Source organism: Xylaria bambusicola, assembly GCF_022495145.1.
Source record: "Xylaria bambusicola strain CBS 139988 unplaced genomic scaffold F5B22scaffold_54, whole genome shotgun sequence".
NCBI classification, from domain to species: domain Eukaryota; kingdom Fungi; phylum Ascomycota; class Sordariomycetes; order Xylariales; family Xylariaceae; genus Xylaria; species Xylaria bambusicola.
The window spans coordinates 84,913-112,287 of NW_025953607.1; the positions used below are offsets into that span (position 1 = coordinate 84,913).

The 27,375-nt window shown below is 49.7% G+C and overlaps 6 protein-coding genes across 6 annotated transcripts; 3 read left to right on the forward strand and 3 right to left on the reverse strand.

Annotated features, from left to right (window-relative positions):
* Positions 1-3,130: 3,130 nt before the first annotated feature.
* On the reverse strand, positions 3,131-5,341 carry F5B22DRAFT_439226 (uncharacterized protein). Its single transcript, XM_047971836.1, has 2 exons — positions 3,949-5,341; positions 3,131-3,815 (listed from the first exon to the last, which is right to left on the reverse strand). The coding sequence occupies exons 1-2, from the start codon at positions 5,138-5,140 to the stop codon at positions 3,499-3,501; spliced, it is 1,509 nt and encodes a 502-aa protein (XP_047826901.1). The 5' UTR covers positions 5,141-5,341; the 3' UTR covers positions 3,131-3,498.
* A 932-nt stretch (positions 5,342-6,273) lies between these two features.
* F5B22DRAFT_622812 (DNA mismatch repair protein msh6) lies at positions 6,274-10,820 on the forward strand. The gene is made up of 5 exons (XM_047975994.1): positions 6,274-7,008; positions 7,077-7,127; positions 7,221-7,398; positions 7,463-9,855; positions 9,907-10,820. The coding sequence occupies exons 1-5, from the start codon at positions 6,667-6,669 to the stop codon at positions 10,585-10,587; spliced, it is 3,645 nt and encodes a 1,214-aa protein (XP_047826902.1). The 5' UTR covers positions 6,274-6,666; the 3' UTR covers positions 10,588-10,820.
* F5B22DRAFT_622815 (uridine permease-like protein Fui1) lies at positions 10,821-13,894 on the reverse strand. The gene is made up of 7 exons (XM_047975995.1): positions 13,438-13,894; positions 13,182-13,298; positions 12,765-13,078; positions 12,359-12,659; positions 11,992-12,281; positions 11,839-11,907; positions 10,821-11,741 (listed from the first exon to the last, which is right to left on the reverse strand). Coding segments are annotated over exons 1-7 (1,662 nt in total). The 5' UTR covers positions 13,439-13,894; the 3' UTR covers positions 10,821-11,171.
* A 22-nt stretch (positions 13,895-13,916) lies between these two features.
* On the forward strand, positions 13,917-16,348 carry F5B22DRAFT_622818 (UbiA prenyltransferase family-domain-containing protein). Its single transcript, XM_047975996.1, has one exon. The coding sequence runs from the start codon at positions 14,662-14,664 to the stop codon at positions 16,120-16,122; it is 1,461 nt and encodes a 486-aa protein (XP_047826904.1). The 5' UTR covers positions 13,917-14,661; the 3' UTR covers positions 16,123-16,348.
* A 421-nt stretch (positions 16,349-16,769) lies between these two features.
* On the reverse strand, positions 16,770-18,581 carry F5B22DRAFT_439402 (uncharacterized protein). The gene is made up of 3 exons (XM_047971838.1): positions 17,912-18,581; positions 17,292-17,804; positions 16,770-17,092 (listed from the first exon to the last, which is right to left on the reverse strand). The coding sequence occupies exons 1-2, from the start codon at positions 18,422-18,424 to the stop codon at positions 17,349-17,351; spliced, it is 969 nt and encodes a 322-aa protein (XP_047826905.1). The 5' UTR covers positions 18,425-18,581; the 3' UTR covers positions 16,770-17,092; positions 17,292-17,348.
* A 5,431-nt stretch (positions 18,582-24,012) lies between these two features.
* F5B22DRAFT_660063 (sugar transporter) lies at positions 24,013-26,317 on the forward strand (the record flags this gene model as incomplete). The annotated part of the gene is made up of 8 exons (XM_047980251.1): positions 24,013-24,217; positions 24,280-24,774; positions 24,865-25,017; positions 25,116-25,288; positions 25,363-25,753; positions 25,806-25,909; positions 25,981-26,016; positions 26,082-26,317. The coding sequence occupies 8 exons, from the start codon at positions 24,013-24,015 to the stop codon at positions 26,253-26,255; spliced, it is 1,731 nt and encodes a 576-aa protein (XP_047826906.1). The 3' UTR covers positions 26,256-26,317.
* Between the last annotated feature and the right edge of the window lie 1,058 nt (positions 26,318-27,375).

Below are 27,375 nucleotides of genomic sequence, written 5' to 3' on the forward strand. Positions count from 1 at the left end.
CCAGTTCCTTGGGCTCGGTTCTTCCTTACGCCAAGATACCAGTACGATTACCCGCATATGGTCTAAGTAGTGCGAGACGGCGGCATACACTAAACTGTAGTTTAGGTCCCGTGGCTCGGATTTTGTTCGAGGCATGTTCAAAACTTGTTGGTAATGTTTTTTTTTTTATCTACCCACTCGCCAGTCTTCAGCTATAAGCTCGTGTTCTCGAACCAGTTCTGAGGTCGGTTGTAAAGGTAGTCCAATAATGCACGATCTATATTGTTGTGCTAGCCGATGGTGGGGAAGACAGTATGAAAAGTAACCAACATCGCCGCGGCAATATTGGCCTTGACTGAGGGGAAATCTCTTCAATCCAGTTGCTAGCCCAACGTGGACGATGCTCAGGCGAGGGGCAAGCCCACGATTGTTTTGTCTTAGTGGGCTACCACACAAAATCGACTCCCCAGTGATACTTCACCAACCGACAAAAAAGCCGCGCGGTACGGACGGCACTACCAATGCACCACGTTTTCGATTGCTCCATCGGACCGCCGTCCTACTTACACTAACTCAGGTTCATCCACGACCTCGGACGAGCCGGAAACCGTGAGCATCCGGCCCACTCCAGGATTGTTAGTGCCAAGCGTGGAGAGAAATGCGCGTCATGTTAAACCACTCCGCCGGGCAATTGTCCGAAAACTCGGGTTTCGCGCAAACCCACTGTCAGCCGAAAGAACCAAGTGAACGTATCATGGGACTGATGAAGTCATAGCTGGCAACTAGTTTATAATGGTGTTGATGGTGTTGTTGTTTGCGCAGCATAAGTAGTAGTTCGCATCTAGGCGGGATGAGATCATAAGCAGTAATACGAGCTTGGAAAAACTTGAGGTGGGTGGTCCACCAGACCAGAGCTACGGAGTATAGCTCTCGAGCAGAGACAGATGCAGCACTTACAGTACACCGAAGCCCAATAACATCCGGGTCGGACTATTATGGGTAAGTTGGGCCTCTCGCCTTATCGGATCATCACATAAGTAGAGAAGTAGTGTATGCTACATCTATTGCAGATCATGCCTGTTCTTTCTTGGTAAGTCGAGTAGCTTGTCGTTACCGGACAGATGTGATTGGGCAAGTCAGCGATAGTAACAACTTGCTGGGTTAGTGTAACCGAAGGAACGTGGTTCGATTAACATTTCCTCGGTTGAAGCATGACGTTACATTCATTCTAAGCAATTGAACTGCTCGGCCCAGAGCGCATACTACAAATTAATGACTCGTAAGCGAAGGGAAGGCTGATTTACTTAGTAGTTGCCATATCCCATCATAGCCCACAAATGGAGCATAACAGCGTGAAAGTAAACGACATTCGAAAATTACAACCGAAAGCGATGAAGATTGTTGACATCTGACACCTTCGCCGTGAATAGACAAATGAAAGGACCACCAAATAGGCTATAGGCGTGTTCAGTGAAATCTCTTATACTACCGATATATGTTTTGAAACATACTTATCAACTACCAATGCATTCTACCAGACGCATACCAACAGCATTAAGCTGTGCCGTAGAGTGAAATGACCTGTAAGCTTCGCTGTCAAGCACCCAGCATGCAGATACGAACTCATCTATGTAACCGACTTGGCATGACACCACAGCAGCTAGGTATTGCTGACCGAGAGCAGAACACTTGGCATACCTTGAGAAGTCAGACGTGGTAAGCTCACTCACCGTACGTTTGCTATCTCATGGCATGTGACTGGATAGCAGCCTTGTCTAGATCTTGTCATGAGTGTCATTTGACACCCTGTCACACACCATCAGAGGCACACTCACCATCGTGGCTACGGACTTCCAGGTTAAGACTGAGACTCAACGCCGATGCGGTGAGGTCGTATGTCACAATACGGAATAGCCCGATTATTGTTATCTCATTTCAGATTGAAGGTCATTCATGATAGATCGTAACTGACTTTAATCGTAAGGTTCTCGTCAAGTTCATATTATCCTACTGACATATCGCTTCGCTCAAAGAACCCATCGCAGTGCGCTTCCAACTTTCCTCACATACGAGTACCACGTTAGGTTTCCTTTGCTCATTCACCAAATTCTAACAATTGGGTGACTTCATGAGAAATCATGACGGATAGTGTGATATACCCTCTCTCAAGTTAATCAAAATACCGGCAAAGGTAACTGCAAAAAACCAGCTACGATCCGGCTGTTGTTAGACATGTGTCGGCAGATATTACCTTCAATCTGTAAGCCCACTCGCATGACTATCGCCACCATCATCGCCAGGAGAGTCATGAGAATGGTCTAGGTATACAATTCGTCAGCCGCATATGCATCAATATGCAGGTAGACATGACAGGACGCTTTGATAACGCGGTCGCGGTTGACTCATTCTCATATACAATATGCAGTGGCACGTCGATCTTCACCCACGAGTGCGGACATACTGGCGCCTTCTCAAGCCACACATGTACCTCTCGGTGCACGGCAATGCCGGAGAGTAGATCTCATGACGTCTCACGGGCGGCGCTCGTAGCGGAATATATTGAAAGTCGGTGTTCCCGTCTCTGATCAGGAAATTTCGATGTCTTAGGTGCGCGTGGGTGTAACATGGCATGGGGAGTCGAGACAAAGCCTCCTGCGCATCTTTCCGCGGCACGAGGTGGGCGAAACCCCGAATTGTCCGGATAGGTATCTCCTCTTCAGTGGTATGTACGCGAGATGACTTCTTCGTCGTGTGCACATATTCGCGCTGCTGTGCTCCGTCATACTACTTGAAACACCTCAATGAGCTCAGCTCTTAATGTGTTAATTCATCTCAAGCATCACTACTGGGTTACATTTCAAGCCTACATATAGCAGCTATCCTGTGACCAGGTGCGCCATGGCGGCCTATTGGGCGTCTTATTAGCTCTTCTACCGAGCTGAGGATGATCAATCTTATTTCATGGTCGATTTGTCTAAGACTTCGCGCGATTGATATTGAACGTGGCAATCAAGCACTTGAGTGCACAAGTCTGAGACATCGACTGGGAATATGAAAAGAGTAGAATATTGCTTATTTCAGCCTCCATGGGTCAATGACCAACGACTAATGGGAGATATTGACTGGTTCTCTCGAACCAGCGTCAACCATGTATGAGACAGACCGTAGTTGGCGGAGGTTTCAATTAATAGTTACCTATCTATTCCGCTGATTATTTCTTCCCGTGATTGTCAGAGTGTCTGATGGAATGAATACAAGGGCTTGTGCAGTTCATACTAGCTCGCTATTCGGGATGCGCCAAAGAAGCCCGAATGATTTTCATAGGACACTATTGAGTAAAAAATGACAGTATCACAACTGGCCAATATAGTCAATGCGGGCAAGAGTTCAGGACTATCACGATATAGAATATGTAATTACAAAGTAGCTAAGCAGCAAATCTTATCACAATCCCACGCGGTAATTTTTTGGTTCTTAACATAGCTCGACCATTCTCTTATCCATGTATTTGGCGATTGTTTACAAGGGTTTGACTTGATATACATCCTTCGGTGGAAGGAAGAAATCATCTGCAGAGAGCTGTGGTTCGTCGAACGGTCCAGCAAGATCGTAAGGTTCCACCCACTTCTTAACGCCGTCGGCGGCAACTTCAGTTATTGTGTTAGGCAAGATAGCCTCGACTGATATACGAGCATTGTAGTCCAAGGAGGCCATAAGCATCCAAGCGTTGATACCGGTCATTTCCACCCTTTGTTGGAACGGGTTGACCCATTTCTGTAAAGCTTTGATCGTGTCGGCCTTGCAGAATTTCCCTCCTTGAATATACCATTGGATGACTGTAAGCTTCGAGTTAGCCTTGTTTTCTCAAAAAAGGGAAATTCAATTTAGGATACGAGAGTTCGGCTATGTAGAAGCGCTTTGTCTTGGAAAGGGGGAGGGCAGTAAACAGACAACTCAAATATCACTTACTCTGATTTGTTATGTCCTTGACCGTAGCAAAACAGCGTTCTCCAGATGTCGACTCATTCAATGGCATGGGACTGCAGAGAATCTCCTTGTACTCAAGTTCTGTTGTGTCAAAGCCTCCTTTCTTCCAAAACTTGAGAAGTTGGCCTTGGATTCGCTGTATGCGTGCAGCAATGGGCTGATGTCGACCGGCGGCATCTTTGTCTTTCGACCGGCGCGGGTCGATGATAGAGTAAGATATCAGCTTCGGGAAAAGAGGAGCCGTCTCAGGAGTACTCTCAGAGTACGATACCACCGTAACATAATCCTTGCCGTATTTGTCCTCTACCCACAAGGGCCAGATGAGCCACGGTCGCTTTTTCATATCGCCAAAGAGCTTGTACTCATACTCTTTGGGTTTTCCATATACAGGAGTGTGATAGTTTATGTCATCCAGCCTCTTAAACATGAACGCTTCAGCTGCTTTGTTGTCGCTCCAAAGCGCCGGACCGTTCGGCGCGACAACATAGACGTATCGGCGGACTAGTCCCGGCATGCACTTCCATACGTGCGAGTTCGCAATGTCCAAGGCACACATAGAGACAGGGGCGTCGCGGGAGAGCTGCAGGTTGGAAAGACCTGACCTTGAGCGGAAAGCATGCTGGACGTAACTTGGGTATGGAACATCCCGTTTCCTCCTTTTATCCTGAGGCATAGGGTCAAATGTCCCGTCGTATACAGTCCATGAGTGAGCCATGCGGAGACCGTATTCAGCTTGTCTCTTCTGTGTATTGATCGATGATTGCTCCAGAGTTGTCAGTTCTCGTGGTTCTGCAAAATAATCCTGCATATTTTCATCTTCATCGGGCTCAACCAGGGGAGTAGTCTTCTTCGGAGTGGTTGGGTTGTAATTTAGGGGGATGGGAGCCACCGGCGTGGTTGGAGCAGCGGCCTTAGGTCGACGTTGACTTGGAGGAGGAGTAAGAGGGCCTGATTGGGAGACCGGCCCTTTCACCTCACCCTTGTTTGAGGACCGCGACAACTTCGAAAAGACTAGCTCAGGGTCATGGTTCGAATTGTAGCCTTCGGAGGCATCTTTACCGGCAAAGTCGAAAATCAGTTCAACGCCGCCGGGGTGTTCATTAAGCCATTCTAGCCCGGGTCGGCTTTCCGTCTTATAAGAAGAGTGGTGGAGAGCGATACTCACTTGTGACATCCCAAATATTGTCGTTTACTACAACCCAACAGTCCTCTTTTTTATCGTGTTTCGCAACTTCCGTAGCGGTGAAGCTACCCCCACTTGCCCTCGACATGATTGAAAATTCCGGTGAAAGTTCGAGGAACGAACAAGCCGTACAGATGAGAGGTCGAGATCAATGAACAAATTCGACAATACCCAAATGAGCGGGTATGTAGCACTTGCTTGCTACAGTAACCTTCAAAGAAATCGGTTCGACTGAACTCTCTCGTATGAGGGTAGAGTCAATATTAACAACTTAAAAGGCATAGAGCAATTGGAATGGACTTATGCGAGACATCCATCTCTGAAGATTTCCCGAACTGGACATTTGGCGACACTGGTTTCGGACAGGCGGTCTTTGTCTAAAGCGAGATACAGATGCCAGACTCTTTGTCTATGGGGAACGTTTCCGCGCAAGAAGTAGGGACACATATGTTCGTAGCATTCTACATCAGGTGTTATCTATGTAATGGAGAAGAGAGCGTTCCGATCCGAATGCATCGTACCTTTCGGTTGCTGTTACATCTTGCCATGTCTCATCTAGATACGCACTTATCCTAGCGACGGACAGTGTCCTATAACTAAGGCGCATTTCTGACCTAGACACCCTTCTCATATCACCAATCGTTTAGAATAGAGCCCCATGGATCTTATTTCACACACGATTGTCAACATACCGATAATTAGATAGATAGTGATATTGGTATCAGGGTCGGTCATTCTCCTGTTTTGAGAGGCTAATAATGTATGCCGTTAAACTGTCCGACTAGTACATCTCAAATCATGATCATCTCTGCCGGCAGGGCAATTTAGATTTATACAGCAGGAAATATAGTATCATTCTTAACTATTCATCTAGAAGTAACAAGCTGTAATGACTGCTGAGGTGTCGGTGAAGATCGAATGACCTTGCTCACACCTTATTCTGTACCTAGTAAGTGGATATGCAGGTAACGCCACTAATCTATCGCTCTAAAAGGTAGACTATGTGCGTTATATGCATATATTTACAGGAATATCTTTGTAACGCGTATCAGTCGCCTGACCGCAGCGTTCTTATCAGTTAAATTGAACAGGCGCGTCTCGTAGATTACGTCGCGCCTGGGATCCCTGGTGACCCGCGTCCTGTACAATATGCAACCTCCTTATAATAGCACCTGGACCCTCTTAATCTGCTAGTCACGTCTTTCAGAGACTACATTCTACTTCTTTTCTCTGTTATTCTCTGTTACCTCAGAGAGACTCGGGGTATTGTTGACTCTGTCTCTTGTATCATACTTTTTATATAATCAGATCTACGTCGCTCCTGCTCTGTCTGTCTGTTCCCAGGAGTCGAGTGTATGAGTTGCGAGTCACCATCCCATTACAAATTACGCCGAACTGTTGCGATTGCGACCCCTCGGTATAAAGTAAAGCTAGAACGATAGAGCACTGATTGAGAAATACAATTCGTTGCTTGGTATTCGCTGTGTCTTGGGGCTGGATAACACTTGTTGGCCGAGATGGGAGAGACAAGAACGCCGGCGAAGACGCCGTTGTCGAAGAAACCCGGCTCTGCCGCGCCTCCGTCTTCGACTGCAACGCGCAAACAGCAGAGCATTCTGGGCTTCTTCGCCAAATCTTCTCCCAACGCTCCCTCCAAGTCCTCCACTACCACCACGCCGACTGCTGCCACCCCGGCACGCAGCTCCTGCCTCCAAGAAACAACAACAAAGTCCAATTCCCTTCAACTCAATAGGAGTACGAAACCTTCCAGCGTCACCCCCGTCCCCAGTAGCGATGCCATTGAACCCTCAAGCTCCCAAGAGAACCACGAAGCTACTACAGTAACCCCCGGGAACAAGGTACCTAGCCTCACCTCCCCACCACTTGCCTTGAGCTATCTCCTTTGCTAATCAACTTGCTGATGAAGAAGCGAGCTGCTCCCACAAAACTGGTCATGGGTAGTAGTCCCTCGCGTAAGGTATGCCATTTCTGATTCTAAAACCCGGCGACACTTATCATTCAGGATCCTATACACTTGTTCCTTCCACTAACCACAATGCGGGCATATTAGGCCAAGAAGACAGTCAGCTACGCTGAATCTTCCGACGATGACGATGACCAAGATATTTTTGCTGCCATGGAAGCTTCTCGCTCTCGTCGTCGCGGTCGCCAACGAGCCAAAGCAGTTGTCGAAGAGGATGAAGATGACTACCAAGAAGCGGACGACGGCGCTGCTAATGAGGAAGATGGTATGCCCTGAAGATACTAAGGAGACCCTTCGGAATAGAGAATGCTAACGTTGATGGTGGTAAGATGAAATGGCAGATTTCATAGTCTCGGACGACTCAGATGCTCCTACCAAGAAGAGAAAGCGTCCAACAAAGGCCCCAACGGCAAGAAAACGATCCCATGCCTCCTCACCACCCAGCCGGAAGCCAGAGAATAGCGACACTGAGCAGGGCGATATCGATCTTATGGATGACATACCTTCGACTTCGACTGCGCAGCAATGGGCGTACGATCCGAACAGTGTCGATCCCGTCAAAGCGAGAGCGACGCCCACGCCTAAACCTGGCAAAAACAAAGTTAAAGCACATACACGTGAACCGGAAGAGCGATACCCTTGGCTTGCTAAGATCACAGACATCAATCGCCATCCACCAGATCACCCCGACTACGATCCGTCTACTGTATATGTACCACCCAAGGCATGGAATGAATTTTCAGCTTTCGAGAAGCAGTATTGGGAGATAAAGCAGAAACTGTGGAACACGGTAGTCTTCTTCAAGAAGGGAAAATTCTATGAGCTATATGAAAACGATGCAACTATAGGTCACCAACTATTCGATCTGAAACTCACCGACCGTGTTAACATGCGCATGGTTGGTGTTCCCGAGAGCTCGTTAGAGATGTGGCAGAATCAGTTTATCGCCAAAGGGTATAAAGTGGCTCGAGTTGACCAGATGGAGACGGCTCTCGGCAAAGAGATGCGAGAAAGGGATGGCGGTAAAGCTAAGAAGCAGGACAAGATCATTCGTCGTGAACTTGCCTGCATCCTCACAGGTGGAACTCTAGTCGATGGCAGCATGCTGCAGGACGATACAGCCACATATTGCGTGGCCATCAAGGAATCCGTCATCGACGATCATCCTGCATTCGGTGTCGCCTTTGTCGATGCTGCTACTGGGCAATTCTTCATTTCCGAGTTTGAGGACGATGTAGATCTGACAAAATTCGAGACGCTGGTTGCTCAGACAAGCCCGAGAGAGCTTCTATTAGAGAAATCGCGGATATCAACTAAGGCACTTCGCATCCTAAAAAATAACACTTCGCCGACTACTATCTGGAACTATTTCAAACCAGGCACGGAGTTCTGGGAGGCTGACTTAACCCGTCGCGAGCTTGGCTGCAACGGATATTTTGCTTCGGATGACAACGAAGACGAGGAGGTGTGGCCCGAAGTCTTGTCCGAGGCTAAAGACAAGGACTTGCTTATGTCTGCACTTGGCGCTCTCGTTCAGTATTTGCGTGTACTCAAGATTGAGCGCAATTTACTATCTCAGCGGCACTTCACCTGGTACAACCCTATTCATAAGAACGGTACCCTCATTCTTGACGGCCAAACCCTAATCAACCTTGAAGTCTTTGCCAACTCTGTTAATGGCGGTAGCGAAGGCACTCTGTTCTCCTTACTTAACCGTTGCATCACACCATTTGGCAAGCGTCTGTTCCGTCAATGGGTATGCCACCCTCTCTGCAATATTCAAAAAATCAATGAGCGGTTGGACGCCGTGGATATGCTCAATGCAGATGTTAGTGTGCGTGAACAATTCTCATCTCAACTGACGAAGATGCCCGATCTTGAACGACTTTTGTCACGAATTCATGCGGGTGCTTGCCGGCCAGAGGACTTCGTCAAGGTTCTCGAGGGGTTTGAGCAGATTGAATATACGATGAGCCTTCTCAGCGCCTTCGGAGGTGGTAATGGACTTATTGACCGCCTCATATCTTCTATGCCAGACCTTAACGAGCCATTGTCATACTGGAAATCGGCTTTTGATCGTAAAAAGGCCCGTGAAGAAAAGATACTAGTACCCGAGCGTGGTATCGAAGAGGATTTTGATAATAGCCATGATACCATTGTTGACATTAAGGATGACCTACAGTCCTTGCTCGCACACAAGAAAGCCGAGCTGAAAGCCAAGTCTCTCAAGTTCACTGACGTGGGCAAGGAAGTTTACCAGATAGAAGTGCCAAAATCTGTCAAAGTTCCCAAGGATTGGCAGCAAATGTCTGCCACAGCTAGCGTCAAGCGCTACTACTTCAAGGAGCTGACTGCTCTCGTGCGAAAGCTACAGGAGGCCGAGGAAACGCACTCGCAGCTACTTCGCGAGGTATCGCTTCGGTTCTTCAAGCGCTTTGATGTCGACTATGAGATCTGGCTGCAAGCTATTCGCATCGTGTCCCAACTTGACTGCCTTGTCAGTCTTGCTAAGGCATCGTCATCCCTTGGTGAGCCTAGCTGTCGCCCTACGTTTATCGATGAGGAGCGAAGCGTAGTTGAATTCACCGAGCTTCGACATCCATGTATGCTTAATACGGTTGATGACTTCATTCCCAATGATATTGTCCTTGGGGGTGATTCTGCCAAGATCAACCTTTTAACAGGTGCCAATGCTGCTGGTAAATCTACGATTCTCCGAATGGTAAGTCTGCTATTTCTTCTCCTACTAGCACTTGAAACTAACATTAATCAGTCATGCACCGCTGTCATTATGGCTCAAATTGGCTGCTACGTGCCGGCCTCCGCAGCACGTCTGACACCCTGTGATCGTATCATGTCGCGTCTCGGCGCTAATGACAACATTTTTGCGGCGCAGTCGACATTCTTTGTTGAGCTGTCAGAAACCAAGAAGATCCTCTCAGAGGCGACACCTCGCTCTCTCGTCATTCTTGACGAACTAGGTCGGGGCACGTCTAGTTATGATGGCGTCGCAGTGGCGCAGGCCGTTCTGCATCATGTAGCTACGCATATCGGATGTATTGGCTTTTTCGCGACTCACTATCACTCCCTCGCCACGGAGTTTGAGAACCACCCGGAGATCCGCGCAAAACGGATGCAGATCCACGTCGACGACAAAAACAGACGCGTCACATTCTTGTATAAACTCGAGGACGGCGTAGCCGAGGGAAGCTTTGGCATGCATTGCGCGGCCATGTGCGGCATCGCTAATCGCGTGATCGAACGGGCCGAAGTCGCTGCTAGGGAGTGGGAGCACACGAGTAGACTTAAAGAGAGTCTTGAACGTGCTAGAGAGGGGTGCTATATACCACTGGGCATTTTGAGCGATGTGGCGACGCTTCTAGACGATGAGAAAAGCGCGGACGTCGCTGCCAGGAGTCTAGATGTCCTTGCGCGAGCTATCGAAGCCTTGTAAAATGTGTGTTTATTGTTTCTATAACCTTCTATGTCGGGATCCTCTTGAAGATTCGATCTTGTCTGACTGGAAGGTATATGTTGGGTCTGCTAAATTTGCTTGAGCGAAAAGTGCAAGGCGTTGGGGCTAGGTAGAGGCTGGAGAAATGCTTCCCGTTTATGTCGCCTGTTATACTGTTAATATGGAATCAAAACTTATCACTTCTCTCGGAAAGTTCATGGCATTCTTTATATGCTCAGTGTACTGCGAGTCGTGGACGATTGCAGATGTGTCTTGAATTGTAAACTTTCTACGCCTCGGCTTTGATTGAATGTGTGATGATAAGTCACTGTGCTCTTATCGAGGATTTGTGTTAATCTTCGCTCATACAATTTCCTACACCTTGCATCAAGGCGAAAGGTGAAAGGTCGTCACTTCATTTCAGATCCAATCCAAATGTAATAAATATGGGTTTTACTTCCACCAAGTGAGATCGAATTTGACAAAAGTTTCAAGATATTCAAGCAAGGCCTTTCTGTATACATTTCAAGCGCATTCATTCCCAGCTCTAACACGGAGCAGACCGACATGCGGACAGTACCGCATCATTTGCTATCTGCATCAATAGCCTTATCCGAGAACCTCGCATCGGATCCCTCGACATCGCTCTCGCGCGGGAACGCCTCAACAGCAATCTGATCCAAATCCCACACGGTCTCGGTCAACAGGGTCTCCTTGGCCGGGAAGAAGTAGCTCAGGGCCCAATACAGCACGATAGACACGACGAAGCCGAACATCCAGTTAAAGCTGTACAAATGCTGCAATCCGGCATTGATATGCACGGCGTCGGGACCGCTGATGCTCAGCCCTAGGCCCGGCAGCAGCGGGGCCACGGGGATGATGAACGCTACTGCGGCGCGCCAGTTACACCCGCCGATGTACCGATAGCGTCCGTCGGGATTGTATAATGCGGGGATGTCGATGTGCTGCTTCTTCACGAGCCAGAAGTCGGCGGTGATGATGCCTGCTAGCGGACCCAGGAAGACGGCGTAACCGCCTAGGAAGGCGAGGAGGGTCTCCGCGGAACTGAGGATCTTCCAGGGCACGAGCGCCCAGCCGGAGATCAGGGCGGCGATGAAGCAGCCGCGGGGAATGTTGATCCAGCGCGGGAAGAGCTGGGGTTGGACGGTCAGAGATAATGTGGGATGGGAAGTGATTTGGGAAGAAAGGAGGGTGGGGATGGGATGGGGGCGGGAGGAGAGGAATACGTACTACTGTTAGGTCGTTGGCGGCTGAGATGCTGTTCGCTGTGATGTTGGTGCCGACTTGTGCGATATACCACTGTAATACGATGAGCCGCGTTAGTATAATGATCGGCATGCCGGGAAGCTGCCCAACAAAAGGAAAATGAAATGAAATGCTTACAGCCAACGCAGCGAAAAACGCAGCAGCGCGTCCGCCGGAGCCACCATCGAGCCAGAGCGTGATGATGTCAAGGGGGTTCCAGAGGGTCTTGCCAGTGAAGACCTGTGCGGAAGACGTCGTCACGATGCCAATGACGCCGCAGATAGTGAAGAGGATGGGCATGGCCGGGAGCTGTATGAACTGGCCGTTCGGGGACCGCGCGTACCGCGTGAAGTCAGGCATGTTGACGCTCAGCGTGGACCACGTGCCTGTTATGCTGGACATGCTAGAGAGCCAGAGGTAGGCGTATTCTACGATCGTTAGCTTTTCCACAGTTTTTTGCAATTCATCTATTAATCCATGTGGATGTGGCAAGTAGGGTACTTACGCGAACCGCTCACAGTGGCATGTTGTGCAAAGATCTCACCTCCACCCCCCGCCTTCCGGACTGTCCAGCCGAGGAGCGCGAGCGCCGACGCCGGGGCCGCGACGAGTTTGACCCAGAAGAGCGGTTTTAGCTTCGTCGGGTGGATGAGCAGGAGGGGCAGCTGGATGATCCAGAACAAGAAGTAGGATATGAAGCCTTGCGTTGTGAGACCGGCTGAGGCGGGGAGGTGGTTTGGGATATCATTATATGAAGGCGCCCAGGCGCGAAGCATGATCGTTATGCATTGTGCGCCGTTTGCACCCTGCGTATCCACGCACACTTAGTGTCAGCAAGCAATCTCCAGTATCAATGATACCCTACATAGTAGAATGCTGAATGAGTATTTCATCAGGGGGTTCAGCCTCACCTGGATACCAAGCCAGAACATAGCGAGAACAGCACGACTGACGATGGAGAAGTACCGCAAATAATAACCGAAGCTGCTCGTAGCTATCACAGAAAACGGGACATGGAGCCTCGACCCGATAGCGCCGTTAAGCACAATGGGAATAGCGACAGCGAGGTTCCCGAGGAACATGATGGGGATGGCCTCACGCCATGACAGTCCGACGGCGAGGATCGCGGACGCAGTTTGCCATGTCGTGAGGTTCAGCACGTCTGTGGCCCAGTATGCGATTATACTCCAGCTGCTCCAATTCTGGTGCTCCAAGGGCGTCGGATCTAAGCACGGACTACGTATAAGTAAAAACATATAGGTTGAAAACTACCAGCGCAGCAAGACACAACGAAGTGAAGCAAAGAGTGGGAAGAAAGCCATTCGTACCCATATCCTTATTCGTCCAAACGTGACTTGGAGCCAGGGCTCCAGTCTGCTTGGGGATCTCCCATGAGTGCAGAGAGGTGCATCTCTGCTTGATCTCGGAGGCTGACGGCCTCTTCACTGTGACAATTGTCGAGTTAGGAATATCAACTTAGAGTATAACTTGGCTCTCATCTTGTAAGAAAGGTCGAGTGCACACAATGAGGATGTCAGGTCTAAGATGTAGCATACATAGATATGAATAAATGGAGATACGCACTGTTGGACACTTAAGAATGCCGGAAATGAACAAAACCAATGAGGGAAGGAATGGGGAATGTAGTATTCACATGCAAAGAAGTATTGTTTATGGAGCACCCTCTTTCATGCAGGTGAAGCGGATTTCGAGTTGTTATGAAAGATCTATACCGTCTTATCTCATGCCCTGGTCTCGACCTCACCTCAACGGTAATCTCGTGCAGTAGTATATCGGAATGCCCATGTCACACGATGTTGGTACGAGAAGCATAGTCAAGTCAGTTCAATATCTATCTCTCACACACTAGCAGCGCCACTGGTCTGTCACCGGTCAGTCACTGGTCAGTCACTGGTCAGTCACTGGTCAGTCACTGGTCAGTCACTGGCTGCGAGCAGGAATGTTGGCATCCCGTTACCTTGGGTTCTCGTCCATCCTGGGCAGTGTCTGGGACTGCCTGGGTACGGTAAATGAGTGTAAATGAGTGTCTAGATGCTGAAGTAACCGGCCAGCAAGCCAATGGCGAGAGGTCTTCTTATCTGGAGTTCTCTGGACCCCCGGCTCCCAAGTGGATAGAGAGTGATGCACGACCTTTATCCTGCCTGATAGAGATGGGAGCTGCTGTATGGTAACCTGGTTTGGGTTAAGTCGTCTCATTCCAGCTAAGTAGCGTGCCTACATAACAAATTCCCATTCTTAATGGGTGATCTTATGATATGGTATCTTGACGCTCAATTTCTCGTTTACTTGGTATGTTTCCAGATGTGCAGCACCCAGGTGATACCTACTGTATACACAAAGTCAGCCTTCTAGTCCCATGGAATGACCAAACAGGCATCATAGAAGAACTGCTTCGTATATAAGTAGGTTAGTGAATTCTAGATCCTGTTCGCACAAGGATACCTACCCTCCATGTTGTGAGGATGATCTCGGAACGGGACGGGATGGGAGCTGGGAATAGGTATGCAGGTACACAATGCCCGGTTGTTGCTTTCAGCTCGATAAGCAAATACCAGTGCTATTATGTAACAATCCAGTATATCTGCGGGTAGCATAGCACGATCCTTGTTGTCAATTGGCGCCAATTAAATTTTCCGCATTACCTACTCAACGACAAGAACCCGCGGCATCTTCGTCGTTCTCGAGTGATTTCGGAGAAGATAGCGCTCTCCAGAGACATGCCGGCATTCTTCCCGGTCTAATTGAGCGCAACAACTTCTCAATTGGCGACATGCGCCTGCCGTCATTATGAGCTTTCGGCCGGCCGGAAATATATTCCGCTCTCATCATGCTCTCGATACCATCTGCTGGCGATGCAGCCGGCAACTAAAGCCATCGTCGTCTGCCACGTCGATAGTACCCCCGCTGTCGATATCCAAGCTTTCGAGCAGGTCCTTCTCTCGTGCCGCTCCCGCCAGCCAGGCTCTCAGAGCTACACCGACCCGTCTGAAAGCGGGCTATTTCATCTCCAATGACCTATCGATACGAACCCCGGGTGGTGACGTGAAATCAGCAGACCCGGATCATATCCCACCACACCGACGACGACAGCAGCTTAAGAAGCAACAGCAAAAAGATGTAGCCTCTTCGTCGTCACAAATAGGAGGAGCCGGCGGAGCAACAGCAACCGAAGACATCCTCCCAGACAACGCATCCTCAATTCTCACAACACAGTCCACGAAACAGACTTCTTTCCGCCGCCAGCTATCCCTCTACCTCTCCCTCTCGAAGCCGCGTCTAACCGTCCTCATCGTCCTCACAGCCATGGCGCCATACGCACTATACCCCGTGCCCGACTTCATATCGCCCTCTCTCGGGCTCGACACACCATCTCTATCCCCCCTGACCCTCACCTTCCTCACCGCCGGCACGGCGCTCTGCTCCGCCAGCGCCAACGCGCTAAACATGCTCTACGAGCTCTCCTGGGACGCAATGATGAGCCGGACGCGCAACCGCCCTCTCGTGCGGGGTCTCCTCTCGCAACGCAAAGCCCTCGCCTTCGCCGTGCTCGCGGCACTAGCGGGCGTAAGCAGTCTCTACTTCGGCGTGAATCCGACCGTGGCGTTCCTCGGCGCGGCCAACATCGCGCTGTACGCAGGCGTATACACGCCCCTGAAGCGCGTGTCCTCGCTAAACACGTGGGCCGGCGCCGTGGTAGGCGGGATCCCGCCGCTGATGGGCTGGGCCGCCGCCGCGGGCGAGTACGCCACGGGCGAGGGCACCTTCCAGGAGCTCCTCCTCACCCCGCAGGCCGTGGGCGGCTGGCTTTTCGCGGCGCTGCTCTTCGCGTGGCAGTTCCCGCACTTCATGGCGCTGTCGTGGTCCATCCGCGACGAGTACCGCGCCGCGGGCCACCAGATGCTCTGCTGGATCAACCCCGCGCGCAACGGGCGCGTCGCCCTGCGGTACAGCATCGCGTTCTTCCCCATCTGCCTCGCGCTGTGCGCCGCGGGGGTCACGGAGTGGAGCTTCGCCGCCACCAGTCTCCCCGTGAATCTATGGCTCGTCCGCGAGGCCGTGCGGTTCCATCGCCACGAGGGCTTCAAGGGCTCCGCGCGCGGCCTCTTCTGGGCGAGCGTCTGGCATTTACCTGCGATAATGGTCCTCGCGCTGGTGCAGAAGAAGGACATGTGGAGCCGCGTGTGGAGGAGTGTCGTCGGGGATCCGGCTTGGGACGAGGACGAGGAATTCGATGACGACGATGAATGAATAAATTAAGTACATAAATAAATGAACAGTGTGAGAGTCAAAATGACTTACTTACTTGCTCACTCGATTGGCGTATCGAATAAGACATCGAAAAGGGAAGATGGAGTATACCCAGCGTGGATCGTGAATTCCAAAACTTGTAACATAGTACCATCTGTCTATGAACTGTACAAAATAACCCGGTGATAGAGAAACCGCAAAAACTAGAAAGCAATTCTGCCTGATACACGTCCACACATCCGATATAGTAGGCTCTTGATTCATCATTGTCAATGCTCTGTTAGTTTATTTCATTTATTCATTCATTCATTAATTCGCAATAAGCTCAAGCTCTAGTCAGTCAGCCTTTTTTTTTTTCCAAGTCTTCTCCTTTCTTTCTTCCTTCCGTATCAATCCCATCCAATTAACCCGCGATGATCTCTTAAATGCTTTGGATCATCTACTATCTTGTCCTCCCCCTCATCGCCTAACCTTGGCAACTAATGTGGTATCTATCTGGTGATGACTGACGAAAAGTGAACAGTGGTATAGGTACAGTTTATCGCCTCGCTTGCTGGATGCTTGTTCCCGAGTGAGTGAAAAAGGTAGAATGGTAGTGAGAGAGAAAATGCTGTCATTAATAAGAATAATACCAGCGATGCTGAGTCATGCGTGCTGCTCCAATTCTTGTGCCGCTTCCGTTGTTTGTTTGCTTTGCCCCTCTAGGTATCCCCATGACTGAAAGTAGGTAGAGAAGAAAAAGGAGAGGAATGCAGCCTAAGGCCCCCTAGATGCCAGAAATCAAACAACTCCTGTGTGAGAGAAGAAATGGTTACATCAAAAATAAATACCCTTTAATCCCGTCTTTCCACACGCAGGTTTTTCGTCATTTCGTCGTGTCCCCAGAAGGATTAGAAAAAAGGTATCAAGAGACTCTGTAGAACGAGCCGAAGAGTCCATAATGAAAAGATGGAGAATGAAAATGGGAAAACTTGACGTTAACTGTCAATGCACCTCCAAAGCAGTAAGAAAATAACAAACATTAAAATCCAAATGCTCAATGGCATTTACGACGCCTAAATTGCCCGTGCCCTAGTCGAACGCCACCGAGAAACTGAAAAATGCATGGTCCACATTGATTGAATGGTATCAAAAGGAGAGGGTAGCAGGAGGGAAAAAGAAAGTCATACATGCGAGGAAAAATTATAGTAAAGTGTCGCCGTATTTCGATGAGTGTCAACATGTTGTCAAATGCTAGGGGCACCGTTGTTGTGGCCGTGGCCAGGTCGGTTAATGATGGCCTCGATGCCCATGTCGACGCTAGGCAGGCGCTGGCCGTTGCCCATATAAGGTGAGCTATCTTGCGAGTGGTGATGTGGATGGCCGTGCATAGCATACCCGTGGGCTGCTGACGAGACGGATGAGCTGTAGCTCGACGAATAGCCAGCAGCAGAGCCGTAGGGAATTGCCATGGGGTGCATGCCGTAGCCGTTGCTACCGCCGGAGTGGTGCGAATGCGCGCTCGAAGCAGTCGTCTCCGGGCTGCTGTACGACGCGTCGAGGTCATCTACTGGAGTCAGACCGATGCCGGAAATACCGCTATCGTCGTCATACCCATTAATCGAGTGACCCTGTTCTAGCCGCTCACGACGGGCCGCTGAACGGGATGCCGACTGAAGATTCTTCAGGCCATTGTGCATGCACTAAGTTCCCAGATCAGTCTCGGATCTCTTTACCGCCTTTGTTGATAATTTACAGGCGAGGCGAAGGATTCAAAGATGGGATAAAAAGGGGCTCATTAGAAACATACCTTTGCCTCAACTACAGTCCACTTATCACCAGTCCGTGCGGCTAGGCCCTGCCAAATCTCCTTGCGCATGCTCATGTACTCCTTAGCGAGACGCTCCAGTTTCCTGGCGTCCCAGTCATCGGCACCCCTGCGCTCCAACAAGCGCTCATGGCGCTTGCGGCAGGCGTTTGGTGACTTAGTAGGGAAGTACGTGCTCTGGATCTGAGCCCAGTTGAGACCCTGTTGCCGGGCCGTGAGCAAGTTATGGTCGTCCTGTTGCGACCATGCGCCGGAAGAAGGCCGGTGAGGCATAGGAGGCGGCTGAGTTGGGACGGGATACTGGTCGTAGGCCTGTGCCATAGGAACCGGGGCCGCGGCCGAAGACGGGACGGCATTGTAATAATTTGTGTTCATAGGCATGGCGGTCTGGCGCGTGCTATAAGTGACGGGCATGGCCGACGGCGCCAAAGTCACGGGTAGAGGGTTTGAGTACCGGTTCTGGTTTGAACTGGATGAACGTGTATGCTTCGGCATTTTTGCGGGGGGAAATGCGAAACAAATAAGAAATGATAGTATGAATGAAAGCTTATAAGCTAGAATGAGAATATAGTAGTAGATACACGTGAGAGCATCCGCTTCAAATCAGAAACGATTAAGATTAGCGACAGGTAGATGGTCTACTTTTGCTATGCGGCTAGAAGCTGAGAAGCTAAGAAGCTGACATAGAATAGGGAGCTAGCAGTAGTGATAGTCTCGTTTTCGCCTGGAGAACTCGATAATTCCGAAATACGAAGTAGTTGGAGGCGTTGAAAAAGGTGGTTTTTGGCGCAATGATTCTCTGACTCGTATCAAACGAACGAAGATGGTGAAACGAATGGGAAAAGACTAGGAAAAGGAAACCGGGCCGAAAAGTTAGGAAAAATGAAGACAATAGGAAACGGGCGGCTTGATGGTGTAGCAGAATGGTCCGGAATGGAAAGTAAACAGGTAGACCAGGTCGCGATCTGGGCGACGCTTCTTATAACATAGCCTTCTGGACGGCCATCGTCAAGAGCGGCCATCGTCCCACGCGAGCAGGAAAACGTGTTGGTTCCGACAATGGGAGAGGGGAGCACCCAAGACTGTGAATCTGAAACATAGCCCTCATGACCCCCGTCTCTACAGTAGCATACAGTAGCGCAGATGAATGAAGACTAGAGCGACTGACAGCGTGGGGAAGGATGCAAGCAGACGAGATGAAACTTGAGCTGTGTATCTGAAAGAGCGAAGAGACGCTTGACGGGCTGCTGATATTGGCTGAAGCAGGTCGGAAGAGGCGTCTGTCTGGGAACTGGGCGGCTAGAAAAAAGGGCCCGGGGTGGTCGAGGGCGGCTAAGTGTGGGTATGACAGTCGTTCTCAAAAGGGCAAAGACACAAGCTGGGGGCGCAAATCACTGCCGTTGCAGCGTTAAAAGAAGCACGAGAAAGCACCCAGACAGGAAAGGAGAGGTAAGCGGGCCAGGCAAACGGGTCAAAAATAGAAGAAGCTTTTGCATGACGGGTGCATTCTAGGGCTGGCGGCTAACGATACCATCCAGATGCTCGCTGTATACCAGACTACCCATGAGTCGATATAGCTAGGTTAGGTGGTTACTACCGGTATGTGCTATGCGCGCGATAATGTGAACAGCCGCGGAAACGGAACCTGGCGGACACCAAAAGAAGAAGAAGCTGCAAAGCAGGGGAATACAGGCTTTCTCTTGTGGCACTATTTAGACGAATGTTGGTTCATCGAACAGCCTGCAGGCTCGTCCGTCAAGCTGCCATGATCTACACTTGGCCGTATACAGGCGCCTTGATCACATTTGTATGGGTGGGTGTACACAACTAAACACAACCGTACACAAGCCAAGACGGGTGAAGATGCTTCAGGCGAAGATTGCAACTCGTCAAATCACAAAACTGGCCATAGTGCGAGGCATACGAGAGACACTCTTCAAGACAAAGGGGGCGAAAATGGGTTTGCATATGGTAGTAGCACTTCAGGAATCGACATCTCGAGAAGTACGTGCGCGAAGACTAGGTAGGTAGAAAAGATTGAAATAGAGGAGACCAGAGACGCAGCGCACGAGCCAAAGCAAGCATGCCAGTGCGGTACCTTGCAGGAAAAGGGAGCCATACACGATGCGCTAGCGGCGGGAGCCAATTAGATGATATACCGTTGCAGCTGTACGGGGTCTTTGCCCCGGCAAGAACCGCGCATCGTTAACTTGTCCAGCAGCAGTTCGAGACTTTTGGGGGGAGAAAAGAGAAAGAGAGAGTGTGTGCGTGTCTACATAGTATGTCGGTCCCGACGGTAAAGAGCCTGATTACCTCTTCCGTGGTTTGGGTAACAGGCAATAGGCAATAGGTAATAAGGAAATGCGTGGGTATGATGGCGCTTGTTTCGAAGAAGCCAAGACAGCAACCCACCCGGTCGCATTCGTTTCGCCCTAACTTTTGCGATAGGTTCGGGTTCGGTAAGGCTCACCATCGTGGCCATCGTGGCCATCGTCTCCGATGCCGTTCGAGTGAAGAAAGCCTAGGTAGACAGGAGCGGATACTGCGTCAGAAAGAGATTAGTTGCGATGACAGAAGATTAGACGAGGCCAAGACAGCTAGCTGCCTACCGAATACGAAGCGGGAGACGAAGCGGGTAGAGAGGCTGCCACGCCAGAAAGACTAGCATCGAGAGTCTGGTCCGAGGGTAGGTAACATTGCGTCACGGTAGGATCTACATTCGACACAGATTTAGGCAAGGTATCGAACTATGTAGATAGGTGAAGTTCAAAACGGCCAAGGTGGGCATCACGATATCACGATGCGATGGCTATGATTGATGCGGGCATGGTCCGCAATATCTGCCCACCGACAGCGAGCATGGGTATCTTGTATATGCTATGGAATCGGGCAAGCACGCAGATACACGTGTAACTCCTTCCAGTTTGTTGCAGCAATGAAGCGATAAAGTAGGCAGGTAGGTACTGACTGCATGAGGTAGGTACTACCTACTTACACACAGATGTAAAGATGGTTCCTGCTCACATACTCTGGACTATGTAAGGTCATAAGGTAAGCATCATGGATCTTCTAAATAAAGTGTGTACATATAGCACGGAAGCGCGCGTCTACAAAGGCAATCTGCAGTGTCGGTACGCTAACGGGACGCTAAAGCGGAGGGGGAAGTTGAGGGGTATATCTAACGCTAGCCATCCTCAGTAAGGCTTAAGGTAGGGCTCTCATATCAGTTCATACATAAAATAATATACCTAGTATCTGCTAGTATCTAAACGCTGATAGTCGTCTCCTTGAGAGCCGAGTGGCCGAAATGGGGACTACTACAGGAACCCATAGTGGAAGAGAGGATCCTTTAGATGATCATGATTTCCAGCGGGGTAATGAGGTGGATTTACCAGTATAATACTTCAATACCCCGGTCTGCCCGGGCCATCTTCTAGCGATCTTCTGGCAGGTGTCGATGTCATGGCAGAATCGCCGGCGACCGCTAGATATCATACCTTATAGAAGGTACCTATAGGGACACTGGCAAGTATTTTCACTGGATTTTCAGAATGCATCGAGTTTAGGCATTTTGGAGTTTTCTCATTGGCCCCTGTTGTCCGCTTGTTCTCCCTCGTTGGCTGCAAGAACATCCTGGCTGCATTTTCTGCACCCAAGCTACACCGATGGGTGTACCTGGCAGACCTGGGTAATCCCTGGCTGATCCTTCGGTTAGTCTAGGCAATCCTGGGAGTGGGACGGTAGAGACCAAAGCCAATGTGGGAGAGGATGGCATGATGCTCGCGCCGTGTAGTCGTGCTGGATTCCAGCTAGATGTAGAGACAGACAGACAGACAGACATAAAGAAAGAAAGAAAGAGACATCACTCGTCACCGCCCGGGTCTGAATATAGAATCACCAAAGGGCATCTATCCATGGATGCGAGAGATGCGGGACGTGTCCTGAAAGCGCTTGCCCGCCTACCCTGAAATAGCTGCCGTCTTTACACCATCGTGCAAGCGAGCGCTTGTGCGCGTATCATGTATCATTGGGCTCGCAAGCATCCACGATCGGAAAATCTATCATCATTGAACATTCGAAGCGGCTTGCGGTACTGTTTCAAAATACCTCTTGTAGGGTGACAATGAACACCAGAAACACACCTATTCGAGCCATGAATTGGTTCAGCACGTGTTCGCCCCCATCAGGGACCTGGCAGTCTCCATTGGGGGCCTTCCAAAGTCCAGCCTCTTTCTCCAAGACTCTCCAGTAACTCGCCCAATCTCAAATTCTCCAACTGGCTGGTTACCGGCCCGTCCCTCGACCGGATCACCCATACATCGTCAACGGGGTATCCATCTGGGGGCCGAAAGTGTGTACATCATCATCCCGTTAGTCTCAGCGCACTTTTTACGGCCATCTGTCAACCCATACGCCGCCCTACGCTACCTATCTACGAGAGCTCCGTGTTTCACAGGTTGCCGCGACCGGTCACCCATTTTCCTTGACCTCTATTCCCACGTTGTTGGGATACTGACATGCCATCATTCGCCTTCATTATCTAGCGGCATGGCGCACCATCGAGAAAAAACGGCCTTGTTGGTACATTCGTTGGCCGGTCGTCGCTCATGTCTGCAACGGCGGCATCCTTCCCGTTAGAATAGGCTTTCGAGAAGCATGGCGTCTGCCATGTACTACGTATCTCGAAACTCCCGGTGCGAAGCCGTTCCATTTTGCACTCTCTAACTGGCTGCGAGCCATGTCAAGAGAAGTAACGCCTCACAATGGCAAGGCTACAAAAGTTCCTCAATAGTAGTGTAGCTGGTACACCTTGCGTTTCTCATCCTACTAAACCCTCGAACGTGCTGACGAGGGTGGAATTGGAGAATTGCTAACATCGTACGCACTTGAATGTCTTGAATCATCCTCCCGATCGGAGAATCACCTAGCCCGCCCCTGCATACTTCAAAGTTCCACTGGTGTAAAACCCCCTGGTGCTCTACAACATGTCTGCCGACTTGGGATGACAAGGCGTATTCGGCGCTTCACAAGGCGGAAACGAACACCACGGTGTCTACTCATTCACCCCATGCAACTAATAATCTGACGTGGGACTATTCCGTCCCGCTTTTCGGCTATCTATCCGTACATTTACTAATGTCTCAACAACAAGTGTAGAACTTCTGTATGGTGGTCAACATCAACGCCAGCGCCATGAACAGGACACCCCAAAAGTGAACAATGTCATTCCGTGCCTGACCTTCGATGGATTTTGTTCCGCGGTTATCAATTGCTGATTAACACTGAAATTAACCTAGAATAACTAATTATTTGTTTCGCGACCCAATGATAGCAGAAACGCATTGAGGCTAAATGCACTTAGTTCTGTCCTCCCAGCTGAAAACTATCTACTGCTACAAGGGTAGGTATCTCTTCGCACGAAGCCACATCGCCAACTACTATCGATTACGAGGGGCGTATGAGAGACACATAGCTGGATGATCGATGTAGAGGCTTTCTATTCCCTCTCTATTCTTACGAAATACAAATGTGCAGTTTAAATAAGTTGTAATTGCTAAAAGTTTAATTGCCCGCCATTATCGTACACTAAGAGTTATCATCAAGCACTCAGTCCCAGGTTCACTTCTGCACATGAAATGTTCATCCAGAAATCCCTCCCCGCATTTCATTTATCCCATCCCCTTGTCTAGTTGCGCATACCTTTGATGTTGCGGATGAACATGATTCGTCTAAAGAGGCAATAGCGTACAGGGTCTTGCGCCATTCAGCATGGCATCAGACTAGCATCTACACCTGCAATTCTATAATTCACTCAGCCGGTGTGGTCAGATCAGATAGGCGAGAACATGATCCCCCGCAGCGGAATAACTCGAGACGCAGGCATGAGGTTGATTCATTTAATATCGCCTTGCTCGATGGTAACGGTGGCCTCTTAGCTATTCAATTCCTTGCTCTGCATTCGATACCCAATATCCAGCATTACTCTACCATAAGCCAAGAGTAGCCAAGAGAAAGTCATTGTTGAAGCTCAAGGTCTTCCGTATCAAAGCAACTACATACTTTCAAGAAACCTCCAGCTTATAATGGGAGCAGGCGTGGACAACGCGGCCGTTTACGATGCCGCCTTGAAGAGACGCCAGGGCATGATGGGTGCCTCAGGTCCCATGGCTCTAGTCAAGAACTTCAAAGTATTCAGGATCGCCCTCTTCGCTTGTATCGGTGGCGTGCTATACGGGTACAACCAGGGGATGTTCTCCGGCCTCCTAGCAATGCCCGCTTTCCAATCTCGTCAGTGCTATACACCAATTCGCTCTATTCGCGGTGAAGCGTAATTACTAATAAGTGGCAAGACATGGGCGAATACGATCCCTTCGATCCTACCGCCGACCAGACGAAGAAAGGCTGGCTGACAGCTATCCTCGAACTGGGAGCTTGGATCGGGACCCTCATGTCGGGCTTCATTGCCGAGACCATATCCCGCAAATACGGCGTGCTCGTCGCCGTCTCGGTTTTCGTGCTGGGCGTTATCGTCCAAGCTACTGCGCAGACCACCGGACACAATGGGATCCTAGCAGGTAGATTTGTGACTGGCATGGGCGTCGGCTCGCTCGCGGCAATTGTCCCGATTTACAATTCCGAAGTAGCACCACCCGAGGTCCGCGGCGCTCTGGTCGCCTTGCAGCAACTCGCCATCACGTTCGGCATCTTGATCAGCTTCTGGATCGACTATGGCACAAATTACATCGGTGGCACGACGCTTGGAAAACAGAAGGATGCCGCGTGGTTGGTGCCGATCTGTCTGCAGCTTTTCCCAGCTGCTGTTCTGTTTTTCGGGATGCTTTTCAGTACGTAGACACCCACTTACTTTGTCTCTTATGGTTATCCATCTTTAATTTAGAGAGACGAGTCAAGCTAGCTAACTCCAGTACCTCAAGTGCCATTCTCCCCACGTTGGCTCGTCCACCACGACCGCGAAGCAGAAGCACGGAATGTCCTAGCTAATCTTCGCGGACTTACTGTCGACAACGAATTGGTCGAACTCGAGTTCCTTGAGATCAAAGCGCAGTCACAGTTCGAGAAGCGAACCGGTAAGTTTCAACGTAGCAGTTTCATTCTTCTTCGGTTGGAATCAACCTACCACATACTTCCTGTACATTCGACTGGAAACGCTAACAGGGAGCCCTAGTTGCCGAACATTTCCCTCATCTCCGCGAGCCAACAGCCTGGAACATATTCAAGCTACAATTCGTCGCCATCAAGTCTCTTTTCCAAACTAAAGCAATGTTCAGGCGCGTTGTCGTCGCAACAGTGACCATGTTCTTCCAGCAGTGGACAGGCATAAACGCAGTGCTATACTATGTAGCTCTCCCCCATCATCATCACCACCTCCTGAAATGCAAAACTAGCTAACCTCAAGAATCGGATATATGTAGGCCCCTAGTATTTTCATGTCGCTCGGCTTAAGCGACAACACAACCAGCCTACTAGCCACAGGCGTCGTAGGCATTCTCCTGTTCGTCTTCACTATCCCGGCAGTCCTGTGGATCGACCGCGTCGGCCGGAAGCCCGTCCTCACGGTCGGCGCCATCGGAATGGCGACTTGCCACATCATCATCTCAGTTATCATCGCCAAGGACGCGGACCGATGGGCGTCGGAGACGGCTGCTGGCTGGGCCGCTGTTGCCTTTGTGTGGATCTTCGTCATCAACTTTGGTTACTCGTGGGGTCCCTGCGCGTGGATTATCATCGCTGAGATTTGGCCGCTCAGCTCACGGCCTTACGGCGTCACGCTTGGCGCGTCGTCGAATTGGGCGAACAATTTCAGTAAGTTGATAAGTTCGATCTTAAATGTGTGATGTTTCTCACGTGAATATAGTTGTCGGACAAGTCACCCCTGAACTGCTGAATAAGGCTGGTTATGGCACTTATATCTTGTTTGGTCTACTGACTTACTTGGGCGCCGGGTTCATTTGGTTCTTTGTAAGTAATTCCTGCTCCACTCTCATTATGCATAATTCAAGATATAAGAGGGCTAATGCATCAATACCTAGATCCCTGAAACCAAGAGACTCACACTAGAAGAAATGGTATGTCAATTTATACAGAACTACGATTCCCATTATTCTCTTATGCTAATGTGAATCTTTATCAGGATGTCATCTTCGGTTCAGAAGGTACAGCTCAAGCCGACTTCGAGCGCATGGAAGAGATCAACCGTGAGATTGGGCTTACGGCAATGCTTATGGGGCTGAACGGCAGCGACAGTAAACACGATGGCGGCTCTGAGAAGAAATCGAAGGAAGAGGAAGCAGGCCATATTAATTAAGGATACCCGGGATATCCTTAATGGTTGTTTGTTAGCTTTGCAGATCGTTACTACGGGTTCTTACAACAATCGTAAACAACAAGGAACTGTGCTTGGCCGCGGTTCCAGTTAGAGACGTGGTGCCTCACGATGCATATTTATGCACTACAGTACCAGATTGGATAGGAGACATATTCGAGAGCACCAGGTCAGTAGTAGCTTTTCTATGAACAAGATAGAGTTTCAACTTTATTTATATGCTACTAAATGATGATTGGGTTTGATGCTCGTAGCAAGGATATTGGTGTGAATAGGGAAAGTGCCTCGCCTAGGGTAGCTTGACTACACAAGCGATGAGATTCAATTATCTCGTCTAAGAGAACATAAACCCTCGTGGTACTGGTACGTTATCCTAAGCCCACTCTAGCACCTTCATCGCTTAACCAAGAATTTCTCTATCATAAAACAGTTGAAAGAAAAAGAATAGAAGTGATAGAAGAGATTCGCTTCGAAAAAATAAAAACAAAAGCTATTATAAGTAGTCGTCGTGGAGCTCGTGAGGTTCTTCATGACGTATCTAAGAATGGTAATTTCTGTCGCGATCGATTGACTGCTTAGATAGTCAACCATAAGAAACTGAATGCAGTGGCTACATTCCTGCCGGCAATTACTCTAGTCTGATGGAACATTAGCTTGTTGCTTTGGCTTTATCTTAGCGATTTTCCGAACCAGTGCGTCTAGCGTCGACTATGCTCAAGAATGTCTCAGATTTGCTTGTCCGAATGCGATGCTGGGCTTTGTTCGCCACCGAAGTAGCTTCGGGGTCGGGGTGCAGAAAACCGGTATGTCTTGGGACGGCTCAGGCGAAGAGATGAAAGGAATAGGAATGCAATCGTTCCAGGACCAACATGCGATAACCAGATACGCTTTCGTAATGTAGGAGTAATCCCCCCTTGTTCGTTTTCTTTGTCGCGGCAACTGTCGTTATCTCTTTTCTCACGTACGTCGCTTCTTCCTTGTTCCTGATACATCTCGGTCTGAGCTTCCCTCAAGGTGCCTGGACGGACCAATTGCCACGCACATAAGTATTGTCGTGAAAGAGCTGTACTTCACATGGAGAGTGTCTTCAGGGTATGATCAC